Source organism: Cryptotermes secundus, unplaced genomic scaffold (assembly GCF_002891405.2).
Source record: "Cryptotermes secundus unplaced genomic scaffold, Csec_1.0 scaffold62, whole genome shotgun sequence".
In the NCBI taxonomy this organism is placed as follows: Eukaryota; Metazoa; Arthropoda; class Insecta; order Blattodea; family Kalotermitidae; genus Cryptotermes; species Cryptotermes secundus.
Genome location: NW_019727786.1, coordinates 2382457 through 2396623, shown reverse-complemented (window position 1 = coordinate 2396623; position 14167 = coordinate 2382457). Strand labels below are relative to the sequence as shown.

The following is a 14167-nucleotide window of genomic DNA, read 5'->3' as shown; positions in this document are numbered from 1 at the left end:
GAAACGAGGGATGCGTATAGGATATTGGTGGGAAAGCCAGAAGGAAAGAGACCACTGGGAAACCAAGGCGTAGGTGGGTGGACAATATTAAAATGGATCTTAGAGAAATGGGATGGATAGGATTGATCTGGCTCAGGATAGGGACCAGTGGAGGGCTCTTGTGAACACGGTAATGAACCTTCGGGTTCCATAAAACGCTAGGGAATTTTAACATCCCCAAACCCTTGTAAAAAATACAGACTCGGAAAAGACACATTTCCTCGCCCACAGCAACCTCCCTCTGTCATATCGATCTGGTAGTAGCAGTGTACTGGCGCCACATAGCGACGCTTCCATACTGCGACGCGAAACGCCAACATTGTGCGATTGACCGCCACCCTGTTCGGCAGCATGGTGACTCGACGCTCCACTCTCCTGTTTTTGGTCGCGATCTTCGCGGCTGAACTCACAACCGCCGCATCCAGGGCCGTAAGTACATCCTAAGTGCCAAAAAGTAGTATCAAACAGCTCCACACTCTGAATAGCATGTCAGACAACGCAAACGGATTCAGAAAAATAAGAAATATCCGCCCATATCAGTTGTACTTATGCCATTCTGGGTGAATGAGTACTGCTGAAATTTTTTTTTCTTGGCACTACAGCCCCAGTGGGCCTAGGCCTACCTCCATGAACTCCGTTCACTTCGGTTTTTCTATATCTTACACATTCGGTAGGACTCCTTGGGTGAGTGACCAGCTCGTCGCAAGGCCTCTACATGTAGACAAACACAGAAAAACGCACACAAACATCCATGCCCTGAGTGGGAATCGAACCCACGATCCCGGCTTCCGAGCGAAGGAAGACAGTGCATGCCTTAGACCGCTCGGCTACCGTGACCGGAAATAAGTCTTGATTTACAGGTATAAAATTATTTTGGGCCGAATTTAACGAAACAGTTACTTCATATAAGTAAAGCCTTGAATTTATCTGTACCATTAATTCTTGTTACATCTGAGTTGAGGTTCTCACAGCGGTGGTCATGAGTTCTATGTTCTGGGATATAGCGCCATGTAGTCCGTTGAAACTCAACAGACGTTTCGGAGGATAATGTCGCAGACATCATCAGGGCTGGAGACTAAGCCAAGCAGGGAACCAACATGACGCGCGCCACAAGCAATGTTTGCTGGTTTCCTGCTTGACTTACTCTGAAACCGTGAAGATGGAGGCGATATGATCCTCCGAAACGTCGATTGACTTTAAATGTACTACACACAGTTATATCCCAAAAGACAGAATTCTGCAAATTATATTAGTTCTTAGTTGCTCCTAATAAAGATAAAATTTAAGATTTATTTGCTTTCTCCACCGAACAGGTTAATGCAGCGCTACAGCGTCCAATTCTTATTCGCTGTGGTGCAGGGGTGGGTGGACAGTATTAAAATGGATCTTAGAGAGATAGGATGGGATGGTATGGATTGAATTGATCTGGCTCAGGATAGGGACCAGTGGAGGGCTCTTGTGAACACGGTAATGAACCTTCGGGTTCCATAAAATGATGGGATTTTCTTGAGTAGCTGCAGAATTGGCGGCTCCCCCAGAAAGGCTCAGCTCCACGGGTAAGTGGTGCAGGGATCGAATTTCGTTCCGGGACTCAACTGTCCGGTTTCTGGTTTTTCCCCTTTACCTCATTCACTGTCGCTAGAGTAGCCGATATTCACAATGACCATCTCCTTTCAAATCCTGCCCTGCGCAACAAATATATTCATGTGATCTACTGTTGTTGAAAGTGCGTTATGAAACAATCAGCTTATCAATGTGAGATTTGAGGTTCTTACGCCCAGGTCTTCTGGAATGTGACAGCAAGATATCGGAGGAACCAGCTTCTGCTCTAAATATGAAGTCAGCAGATCCCTCCGAAACGTTTATAACGTTCTACAAAACTACACGGAGGCACATACTATAAAACGTGAACGTCTGAGGTCTGAGTGCATTTCCACTAACGAATTAACACCTTTCATTCATAAAATCTCACCTGGCTAAGAAATTCCGTGCTTCAGGTGCCAGGTTCATAGCCCTGTTTACAAAAGGCAACCACTGTACCCTATCCTGAATTTTATAGACTCCACTGGTATTTATTTTAGATCCCTAAATCCATTCAAAAGTCTCCGAAGTGGTCACTTTCTTCTGGTGTTCCTATTTAAAATTTTGTGTGCTTTTATCATGTCCAATACGCTTGATACAGGAACAACTTCTCACATACCTTGACTTAATAATCAAAATATTATGCATGCTTGCTGAAAAATACAAATTATAAAGCTCTTCGTTATATATTCTGTCAGTTTCCCTGTTAGCTCATGATGAGATGCCAGACATTTGTACTCGACGTTCTGTTGTGTTCCTTCGGTGGGAGGGAGGGATCAGTTATGCTCAGAAGAAACATGTTTCATGAACATTTTACTCTTTAAATTTTCTATTGGATAAAAGCTAGAAGAGAAGAGACTACTTGGAAGATCTGGACATAGATGGGTGTATAATAGTAGAGGGGATCTCATGGATATAAGTTGAGAGGCTTTGGGACTGGATTCGGTAGTACAACTTAACTAATACCTCGCTTTTGTGGAAGCGGCAATGAACCATTGAGTTCTATAAAAGTTGGGAATATCTGAAGAGTACCACGTATATTAGTTTCTAGAGAAGGGTTCTGTTTCATGGTTTGTAAAAATAAAAGTGAAAATACGAACTCAAACGTCTCTGTAATGAAAAAAAGAATGAAATGTATTCTGTCTCAAAATATCTCCTAAGAGAATCCACTGGCTTGCATTGCTGTTCCCTGCATTTATTCTGCTCTCAATGCCAAAGGCTGAGGCAAAATATGACAAGCGTGGAACCACGAGAGGCATTTTACAGGCTTCACTTAGTTGCTTCGGCGTCCCACTGGATTACGTAATAATGCAGACATTTGCCTCAGCAGCCCAGTGAGCCTTTTTCCCATTGTCAGTTATCAGGTTCTCTTTCGGACACATGTTTTTACGTCATCAGAGCTTCATTAATCAACACGAAGCCGGTTGTAATTTCACATGCAGTATTTTGAGCATACAGTCTATTGAAATTTGCTTGCAGTATTTACTGCCTACAAGAAATGTTTTCCATTCCGATAAAAATTTAGTGATTGGTCTCGGGATGATTACAGAAATATTTCATATAAACTGAAATGTATCGACTAATTTTAGTAAAACTGCTCAGTATCAAATTTTATGGAAATCATCTCAACGGTTGTCGAGCTCCTACATGCGGGAAGAGAGACAAACGCCGAAATCAATGGACAAATTTTTAAAATTTCGCTTTTAAAGCATGAAGACAAAATACATTGAAAAGAAATTTACCTTGCAAGTTGTCGTAAGCAATATTGTTTCTGATTTTTGTTCGAAAAGTGCCTGGTTCAAATCTCGTCCAGGAATCCGACTATCACACTGAGAGTTTCATGGCCTTCCTCAGTCCCTCCAGGAAACTTTCGGGATAATTCCTTAAATTAGGTCATGACCGCTTCTTTTACATCCAGTACTGTCATCGGAGTTAATAACAGCTTCGATGACGACAGAACAAGTGGAACATATCTGCGTAAGATCCGTCAGTAAGTTGAAATAGATTTTGTTACGCCTAAGATTGGGGGCACGCGGTAGCGTAGTTGGTTGAGGCACTATGCTACAGGCTGGAAAGTCGCGGGTCTGATTAAACATTTCACTGGATTTTGTTTTTTTCACTTTACCTAATACTTCCAACCGCAATATGGCCCTGAGTTCGACTCAGCCTCTAACAGAAATGAGTACTTGGAGTCTTTCTTGGGTGCAAAGGGCGGCTGGCGCGTAAAGCTGACAACCTTACCGTCATCTGTGAGCCGACTGTCTAGAAAATGTACTCTCATGATCCTTTCACCTACACGTAGGTCTCACAAATAATGTCTTACTTTGAAGTTTATATTTAAATTAATTGGTACATAGAGAGTTATGTTACTGCATGGCGCTCAAGTTCGACACCTCACAGCTATCCCACCCAGGTTTGCAGGAGCTGCGTATGACTCTGCCTGTACACGCCTGCTCGTGGGATAAATTGAATGTCCCAGAAGTCGATCGATGTTTCCAAGTTTGTAGTGTCTTACTTAATCACTAAAACTACGTAGTTCTTTTCAAAACATAATCAAGTAATGAAAGGTGAAGGTAAACATGAAAGTGGATCAAAGACTTGAAAATAAAGACACATGGCCTCTAACAGAAATACGTACAAGGATTATTCTTTGGGGTAAAGGGCGGCCGGCGCGTAAGGCTGATAGCCTTACCGCCATCTGTGAGCCGATTGTCTACAAAATGTGGGGATCCCGACGTCTCACAACCCTATGGGTCTCCACGGCCTGTTACAAGGATAGTTTTACCTTTTCATATATCACGAATACACGTGTATCTAAAACATTGCCTATGGATGCAGATAACTGGGTAAAAAGCCCCAGGGAAGTTTCGGGAAGTTTGTTAGGTCCAGAGCGCTGCCAATAAGTGGTGCGAAGTAAAATGCTCTCGTCCCTATCGGGAATTGAACATCGGTCGCCCAGCAAAACACAAGTTTATCTCGTCTGTCATTGAAGTTTCTGCATTCATGTATTTCACTTTCACAGAACTCAAAGCGGCTTCTTCACTTCTGCCTTAATTTGATAAATAATTTTCATCAGCATTTCTGAAGTCCAGCCGGGAGAGCGTAGTAGTCATGACGACTGGCTATGTGCTGGACGACCGAGGTTCGGAGTTCGAGTCGCGGCAGGGTCAAGAATTTTCTCTTCTGCGTGTCATCCAGACCGGCTCTGTGGTCTCCGCGGGGGCAAAGCGGCCGAGGCGTGAAGTTGACCACTCACTAGTGCCGAGGTCAAGAAAATGTGAATCTATATATCCACTCACATACGCCTGCATGGCCTAGTGCTTACCTTACTTCAGGTCTGAACTCTCTAAAGCACAGTAATTACAATATGTACCGCCTCCTTTAGTTCTTAACTCGATGCATTTTCCCATAATTAAGATAGCAGGTCTATGAAACGGTATTCGAACCCGTGTCTTCAGGAAACGAAGCAGGAGAGCCAACTACTACACCGCGAGCCTTCGCCCCAGGCCTGCCACGTATCTGATGAGTGGCCAGAACATGAGAATGACCATTCACCTTCATCTACGGCCTCCACCCTCCCCACTCTTTACAGGAATGACCTTGTCTTGATTTCAGAATTACAGCAGACGGAGCGTGAAGCTCCATCTCCACGTCTGCTAAATAAGCTGTATATATGACAGACTTTTCTTTCGGTCGTCTCACTACTACTTGAGTTGCTTATCCATGATTTTCAGATGTGTTTACGTAGCTTTGATTAGACAGGCGTTTCGAAAATGTGGCACAGTTCAGATATTTGGGAATAAAGATAACAGATCAAAACCTGATTCAGGAGGAAATTAAGATCAGATTGAACTCGGGAAATGCTTGCTGCCATTCAGTCCAGAACCTTTTGTCTTCTCGTCTGCTGTCCAGAAACATAAAATTTAGAATATATAAAACTATAATCTTGCCTGTGGTTCTGTATGAGTGTGAAACTTGGTCTCTGATATTAAGGGAGGTACATAGACTGAGGGTGTTTGAGAACAGGGTGCTGAGGAGAATATTTGGACCGAAGAGAGATGAAGCGATAGAAGGTTGGAGAAAACTACATAATGAGGAACTTCATAACTTGTACTCCTCTCCAAGTATAATTACAATGATCAAGTTAAGGAGGATGAAATGGGCAGGGCATATAGCACGAATGGGGCAGAAGAGGAATGCATATGGGATATTGGTGGGAAAGCCAGGTGGAAAGAGACCACTGGGAAGACCAAGGCGTAGGTGAGTGTACAATATTAAAACAGATCTTAGAGAGACAGGATGAGATGGTATGGATTGGATTGATCTGGCTCAATATAGGGACTAGCGGAGGGCTCTTGTGAACACGGTAATGAACCTTCGGGTTCCATAAAATGCTGGGAAGTTCTTGAGTGCTGCAGAATTGGTAGCTTCTTAAGAAGGGTTCAGCTCCATGAGTGAATGTGCTTCGATTAGTGGGTTACTATGGATGATGAAATGTGAAGGACGTGCAACAAAGCAATCGTGAAGTGTTTTGACGTAAACCATGAATAGTCTCGGCTAAGATGGCCCACCTGGACCTCTTCAATAAAACCAATGAAACTCGGTTACAGGAGCATCTTGTAATACGAGTAAACACATCCTGATCAGACTTTTGCGCCCTCTGCTTCCTATCTTAAGAGTATCGCAAGGTGGGGGGGGGGGCGGTGACCATGAACCTGACCTCGCAGCCGCGCCTACAGTCGATGTTTGGAACGTGGGGTCTCCGCATCGCGACGCGCCTTCGTGGCGGGACTGCTACGCACACAGGAAGAACTTCATTCTTTGCTTTTGAAATACGGGTTTTGCCTGTGCGTAAATACCTTGTAAAGGTAACGGTTCATTTTTACGCTCTTAAGGAACACCGGTTATGTAAATATGCACCACCTAATGTAATATTAAAAATATCTACATTCTGCCCACAGAGGGTATTTATGTTTTTCTTACATTTCTAAGAAAAATATTATTGACTGTCACACTTAACATTTTTAACCAACGATTTTTATAATGAGAATAAAGAGTATTTTCTCTGAAAGCAAAAACTTAATTTTAAATAATATTCACATGAATATGCTTCAGGGAGGTGGGTTCGAATGCCTCCACCGTAGCCCTGCGAGTCGTAGGAGGCGACGAAAGGGGAACCCAGTGCCTGGAGGTGTAACTGGGCCACCCTGTCCCTGAGGAATATAAATAGAGGGACCTGGCCCTCCAGATTGAGGGAGGGAGGTCTCGAATCAGAGTCATGGGTCCCTCTGTACTCGTCAGAGAGGATGTTACATAAGGACTATGACCGCAAGTGTTCAGTTAAAGAAAAAATTCTGGTCGTGAGTCTCAAGGGGTTTGTCACCAAGACGAACTGATTGGCGATAAACCGCCAGTCGTAAAGTAAGTCTTATTCTGACTCCATACTTCTGAGGACGAACTATGCTTGCCTTAATAAAGTAGGAACTTTAAAACAATATTAAATACGACAATTTTTCCATCGGATGCGCCTTGTTTTTATTCTCAGTTAATACAAGGAATAGAACTGAAAAAATCATAGCGGTCGCGCTAAGGCACAAAATGTCTTCGCCGCTGAATCACTGGGATCGTAGGCTCGAATCCGACTGGAGATACGGGCGTGCGCGTGCGTATATTCTGTGTTTGTGTTGTCCTGTGTAGGCAGCGGCCTTGCGATTGGCTGATCACCAGTACAAGGAGTCATATCTAATGTCTGTAAGCGCCATAATTTCAAAATTAATTAATTTTGAGTGGGAAGAGGGCCGAGAGCATAATCCGTCAAGGAAGAAGAAGAAGAACTGAAAAGTAGCTGTCATTTCAAGCTGTGTGAAGGAGTGCCACACCCGTCCACGCGCTTAGTACTGAGGTTCACAGTCGCAAATGAATATAGTCTCTACTTATTTGCCCAATTTTCTTTCAGCTTTACAATATCGGTAGACACAGCGGCAACACACATTCGGAAGGAACGCGACTGAACTCATGCCTTCATGGTTCCCCTAGATGCCGTGATGGGACGTTAGCAAATCCCTCTCCTCAGCCTCTTATATCACTTTTATGCTAGATAAACTTCAGTAATTGCCAGATCAACAGAATAACCGTCGACATTTCTCCCTACGTACGACAGTTATGGAACATAACGGGCGGTGCCATAACTCACGCGGTTAGTCGCTGGCTTCCCACCACGGCGTCTCGGTTTCGAGCACAGGTCAGGTCATGTGGGATTTGTGACCGACAAAGTGGCACTGCGGCAGGTTTTATCCCAGTACTTCGGTTTCCCTTGCCAATTCTCATTCCACCGACTGCTTCAGACTCATCATCTATAAACCGGGGAAGTCGGCATCGTTGGTTCGAATCCCATTCAGGGCACGGATGTTTAGTTTGTGTGTGTGCGCGTTTCTCTGTGTTTGTGTACATGTAGAGGCCTTGCGACGAGCTGATCACCCGCCCAAGGGGTTCTACCGAATGTCTAAGATCTAGTAAACCGAAGTGAAGTGGAGAATTTCACGGAGGTAGGCAAAGGCCTAAATTGAGGCTGTAGCGCCAAAAGAAAAAATGTAAGATGTAATACATGAAAACGGTTTATTACGATTATCTTTTAGAGTTAGTATGAAACTTTATTTCTATTAACAATGTACATCGATATTGGTTAGCCTAGTATTTTGCATTCACGGTCTCATATGTTAAATTATATTTTATGATAATTAATGGTTGTTATGCACAAAAAATGATTCAGGATTAACGTTAAAAACGTTATACACGTGACAGTACTGCGACATCCACTAAATAGAGGAATTGAATTAGCCGCATTTGTTACAAACAAATGGTCATAACTCCTAAACCATAAGCCATGGACCAAACCGGATTGCCTTCTTGAGAAGCTTGCCTTTATTAACGTGTTTCACTTCAGTATGTCCCGACCCATCTCTTACGGTTAGGCCGTAGCAGGCGGTTGAAAATCTGTAAAAATAGGAAAATTATTACAAGTTTTCTGTAATTGTTTAAACAGGGTACAATTTTATTTTATGATTAAAATAAACACCATTTTGGGTAGATCAGTCTTTATTCTTTCATTTACGTATAACGTTTAACATAAGATACACCACAGGTCTTGAGTTATGAGCAGTTAAGTAAGAGGTTGCACAAGCGTTATGCTCAGACTCACAGTTCCATCCATTTGCACTCTCGCATAATAAAGTTTTCAACGTAAAATCGATAATATTTCAGCACGTATACATGATATTCCGCTATGTTACTGCGATAATATATCCATTCACATTTTTATCCATTATTTATACGAACTACGTTAACTGAATACGCTATGATGTGTTTGTGTTTGCACACGTGTCCGCATGTCAATATGCCAGTATTGAGTTTCCGTGACTCTTATAAAGTTATGATGTCAGCAATAAAATGCATTAGTAGGCCTGACAAGGAATATGCAGGCCAATGAACATAGCTTTAAAAATGTAAGTTAGGAAAGAGAAATTACATGAAATGACAGACTGCACTTTCATACTGAAGTAAATTTAGGTTCGGGAGAACACAAAGGTGTCAGTGAAACGGAAACACTTATAAGAATTGCCGTCAAGAGATCTAAAAGATTACACATCAGAGAAGGATAAAACGAAGCCTTTATAAAAAGAACGAAGCGTTTACTCGATTAACGGAAGAATAGACGACTACAAAATAAAAAATGATTGGTCCATTCAGTGCTCGTTGCCTAGTATCAGGTCAAATTCAGAGTTACTATACGACTGGCGGTTTGCCGTCAATCAGTTCGTCTTGGCGTCACCCGTTTGAGACTCACGACCAGAGATCCTTTTCTTTTCAACTGAGCCAACTGAGGAGAACATTGGTTTGCTCTGAGTACGTATTTATAGTAATATGTGGGGACAGGATGGATGGAAGTTTTTGCTTCTGAGAAGAACTTCTAGACCCAAGAGAGAGGAAGAAAGAGAAGGACAGAGAAAGTTATATTTTTAGTAGATTCAGGTCATGTTATTGAGTGACCCACTTAGAAACGAACTCCATGAGGCAGAGCTTGAGAAGCTGATAGTCGCTAAGGTGGTCAAGAATTGTTTCGCGTTTCGTGGAGGCCGAAGGAGCACTGTCGCTTTCACAAGAGCCAGTCACTACTTCCTGTCCTGAAGCAGTTCAGCCCAGTCCACATTAGTTCTTTAAGATCCATTTTAATATTACTGAGTCACCTAAACAAATTTCTTGCAGCGGATTTTTTCTTCAAATTTTCAGATTAAATTTTTGTATGCTTTCTTTATTTCCCCAGTGTGTGCTAAATATGTAGCTCAGCTTCTTTTCATATGGTCATTCTAATAATATTTTTCGGGTAGTTCCTTATCATGAAATTCTCTTGAACATTTTTGCCTAAGTCTCTCTTTGGTCCAGGTAGATTTGCCTCTCAAATTCTCTCAGCCTGCAGACCTATTTCCCCCTTTAGATGTGACATCAAATTTCAGGCCCTTTTAAAATAAGACAAAACTTAAGATAATCCAATCAAAGGTGAGATTTGCAGAAACATGGAATTAGCAGGAATATCAGAAGTCAGAAATGCACACAAAATCGAGGTCGCAAACCGGAAGGGAAAAGAACACTTCAGGGACCCGGGTACAAATATAAACGAGAACTGGATTCAGCTGGCTCATTGGAGGATAAAATGGGGGACTTCTGCGAGCCCGATAGCATTCTGGTTCGATAAGAGGCAAATAATTTCTTGACCAACTTAGCAGTTATATTACTTTTAACAAGGAAGGTCCTGAATAATGAAGTCGGTAGGAGGTAACACTGAGAAGTTCCGTGGGCCACAGGTTGCCGCCAAAGGTGTGGGTCGCAAAGCAACTTCTTTTTATTGTAGAAAAAATATTGTAAATACGAAAAAGGCCTCGACAATGCCCATCCGGCCTAGCAAACCAGCGCTTGACTGCAGTATCCTGCTGCCATCTGAGTAATTACCTTGGATTCGAGGCGTCTGACGGCCGAAGCCAGGTCTTGTATCACCGTCACTCTACCACAAATCCAGATGAATGAAGTTAACTTCGCCTAACGCAGCCCTACGCTGAGAGGTGTAACTTAATCCGGCAAACAAACCCCCATTTTCAAGTTGACAACTGAATCCATACATGACACTGTCCGAGATTCGTCCCTTCCTGCAGACGCCAGATTGTGTGAACTTCTAAGGGCTCTGACATTCACGTCACAGCACCGAGACGCAGGGTCTGCAGAACTACATCTCTAGCCTCCGTTGGACAATTTGTGAACAATCCAGCAGAAGGGAGGGGGTGCGAAACATTTTGGACCAAAATCAATTTCTTGCTTCCCTGGTAGCTCCCTAGCATCCGGGATAGCGTAGTCGGTACAGCGACTGGGTACGGGCTGAAAGACCGAAGGGTCGGGGTTCGAGTCCCGGTATAGTAAAGAATTTCCTATTCTCCACGTCGTCCAGGCCGGCTCTGGGGCTCACCCAGCCTCCTAGCTAATGGGTACCCAGGGATCTTTCCCCGGGGGTAAAGCGGCAAGGATTTGAAGCTGACCACTCACTTCAAAATAATGCAGAGGTCAAGGAAACGTGAGCCTATACATCCACTCCCCCATACGTCTTCATGGCGTGCTGCTTGATTAGTTAAGTACAGGGTAAAATTTACCTTTACGTGGCAGTTCCAAAAACAATGTCTAGTTTTCACTGCGCCTCGACAAGAGGCAAATGGCGCGACAACAAAGGAAATCTCGCAAGCTCTCCACAGGCCAGGCCAGTGTCTCTCAGCCCTTCAGCCCTTCAGTGGGGCCCACACTCTCGCGGTATTCATTTCCTTGCCGTTCTACTCGAAACAGAACAGAGGACACAAATATCTCCTTTTCAAATATTTCCATTTGTAGTTTCATTAAACTGAAATATGATAACATGTTATAACAAAATATTGATTTAAAAAAACTTCATACAGAGGCTTATTTTATATTATATAGTCATTCTTTTCTCCGAGGTGTCGCGGCCCATTCTGCTAAACTCGCGGCACACAGGTTGAGAACCACCAGCACAGAGCAATGTTCTGGAGCTTTCTCTCTCGCCTTGCCTCCAGATATTAAAGATAAGCTTAGTTTAACGATCTGGCATACGGTAAGCCTTACGGAGAGAATGTACTGGACACGAAATGTTGGTTGCATTCCTGCCTACAATTTCCGTTCGGATTATTTTGTTGCCAGTAAGTAAAGCGAACTGCGACAGAGGCGCGCGCAGAGGCATGCGTGTCTTCATATAACGGGCCGGTTATTTTTGATAGGTTTTACCCGAAATTGGAATATATTTAAAATTCTAATAAAACGTCACGATTTCAATTTTCGTTAACTATCGGTTCAGCTGTTCCCGAGTTGTTTCAAGCGTGGACAGAGAGATAGACGGACGGAGCGATTTCAATAAGCGCTCCGCTGGGTTGAGAAGGCGTCTAAAAACCGAGCGACTTATCTCAGGCTGTAACGCTTCTGACATATTCTGAGGGTGCCTTATTCGAATTTCGGCCGAGACATTTTCTATACTGACTAAGGATCATCATGGCCGCGCCATAGCTCAAGCGGTTAGTCGCTGGCTTCCCACCGCGGCGGCCCGGATTCAAACCCAGGTCTGGTCAAGTGGGATTTGTGGTGGACAAAGTGGCGCTGGGGCAGGTTTTCTCCGAGTACTTCGGTTTCCCCTGCCAATCTTCATTCCACCAATTTTTCCATTATCATAATCACCCGTGGCAGGCTACAATAGGCCAATCAGTGGCCACCGTGCCGAGTGGACCCAACTGGACTCAACCCCCCCCCCCACTAAGCGAATTAAAAGAAAAAAGGATCATCATGGCGATGCTCAGTTCCTACTGGCAAATGCCAGGATGTTCCATTAAAATCAGGCCACGACCACTTCCATGTAAATACTTTCCAGTTCGTAATTCACAAACATTCAATCATTTTAACGCCGTGTAGTTATTAAATAGACTACAAATAAAAGACTAAACAATTTTAAGTAAGACTGTTTGCGGAGCGCCCATTCTATACCGGGAACAACACGGCAGGAGCACAAACTTTACCGCTCACGAATATTTAGTGCCGAGAACGCAAGAGCTATACCTGCAGCGACGAAACGTCGTGGTAAGGTGCTTATTAAGCACAGGGACGGCCTATCGGAGTTACAGCGCCCGTAGCGTGAAACTCCATCTCCACATCTGCTATATATGCAGTATGCACGAGAGGCTTTTCTTTCAATTGATTCATCGATCAATGATTGAGTTACTTATCGTTGGTTTTTCAACTGCAGGAGTTCTGTAACTTCGATTAGTGGGGTGATTATGGATGATGAATTGGAAAGTATGTGGAACGAAATGGTCGTGGCATATTTTAAAGTAGAAGTCCATGTTCCTGGATGGACTGAAGAAAACCATGAACAATCTCATATAAGATGGCCGATACGGGAACTCTCGAATAAAATACGTGAAATTCGGCTGGAGGAGTATCTTGTAAAAGTTGCATCCTGACCAGCCCTCGTGCGATCCCCGCCTCCTGTCTCATCCTACCTTGGGGTTGGGGGGGTGACCATGAACCTGACCTCTCAGCACCATCTACAGTCGATATTTAGAAACTGTGGTCTCCGCGTCGAGACTGTTACGCACACAGGTGGAACTTCACGCTTTGCGTTTGAAATACGGGTTTTTTTCTATGTGTAAACACCTTGTAAAGGAATTGTTTCGTTTTTACAGCATACGTGGTAATGGTCATGTATTGTATGCACCACTTAATTTAACATTAAAGAAGCGTGGATTTTGCTCACAGAGCGTATTTACATATCGTAAAATACTCACAACAAATACCGATTATTTTCCTAAATGTAGTTGAAATGCTGTAGTAATTGAATTTGTAAATATTTTCTAATTTAATTTAAGGTTTCAGAAGTTTATTAGGCACTACAAAAGGCCAATGCTATTGTAGGCGTTCCCACTGCTTGTTAAGTCGCCGAATTAGGACAAGCATGAGGTATCTAAAATTCCAGTGCTTCTCTGGAAGCAAGGAAACCTTGTTAGTTTGGCATTCCTTCACGAGAGGATACTGCTGCATGTTCCTTAACATATTCGTCGCACTGTCCCCACAAGTATGATTCATGTTCGCTGTTTGCAATGTTTTAATTCAGTGTCAGCTTGTTACTTTAGAAATAGTGATTGTGAACACGGTAAATATTTCTGTCTTCTAAGATGTAATTCCGTGTAGTCCAACGGCAGTAAATTGACGTTTCGGAGGAACATATTGTCTCCATCTTCAGGGTCGAATTTTAAGCCAGGCAAGAGACTAGCATGAAGCAGGCAGAAAACACTCTGGTTTCTTCTTTTGCTTTCCTCTAAAACTTCGTTTTATCTCCAGACAGGTTATCTATCCATCTATCTATCTATCTACCTTAGAGGCTACATACCTACCTACCTACCTACCTACCTACCTATCTGCCTAGCTACCTACCTACATATCTACCTAGCTACCT

At 43.2% G+C, this 14167-nt stretch overlaps 2 protein-coding genes across 2 annotated transcripts in view; one reads left to right on the top strand and one right to left on the bottom strand.

The window, feature by feature from the left end:
• Nucleotides 1-339: 339 nt before the first annotated feature.
• The window catches only part of LOC111864903, a 50834-nt gene continuing 37006 nt past the window's right edge, over nucleotides 340-14167 (top strand). The window contains exon 1 of the mRNA XM_023852503.2: nucleotides 340-468. Coding sequence (XP_023708271.1) covers nucleotides 391-468 — 78 coding nt within the window. The 5' untranslated portion in view covers nucleotides 340-390. The remainder of the gene's footprint in view (nucleotides 469-14167) is intronic.
• LOC117282344 overlaps nucleotides 8300-14167 on the bottom strand; it is a 35610-nt gene continuing 29742 nt past the window's right edge. Inside the window, exon 2 of the mRNA XM_033751619.1 lies at nucleotides 8300-8613. Within this exon, the coding sequence (XP_033607510.1) occupies nucleotides 8560-8613 (54 nt within the window). The 3' untranslated portion in view covers nucleotides 8300-8559. The remainder of the gene's footprint in view (nucleotides 8614-14167) is intronic.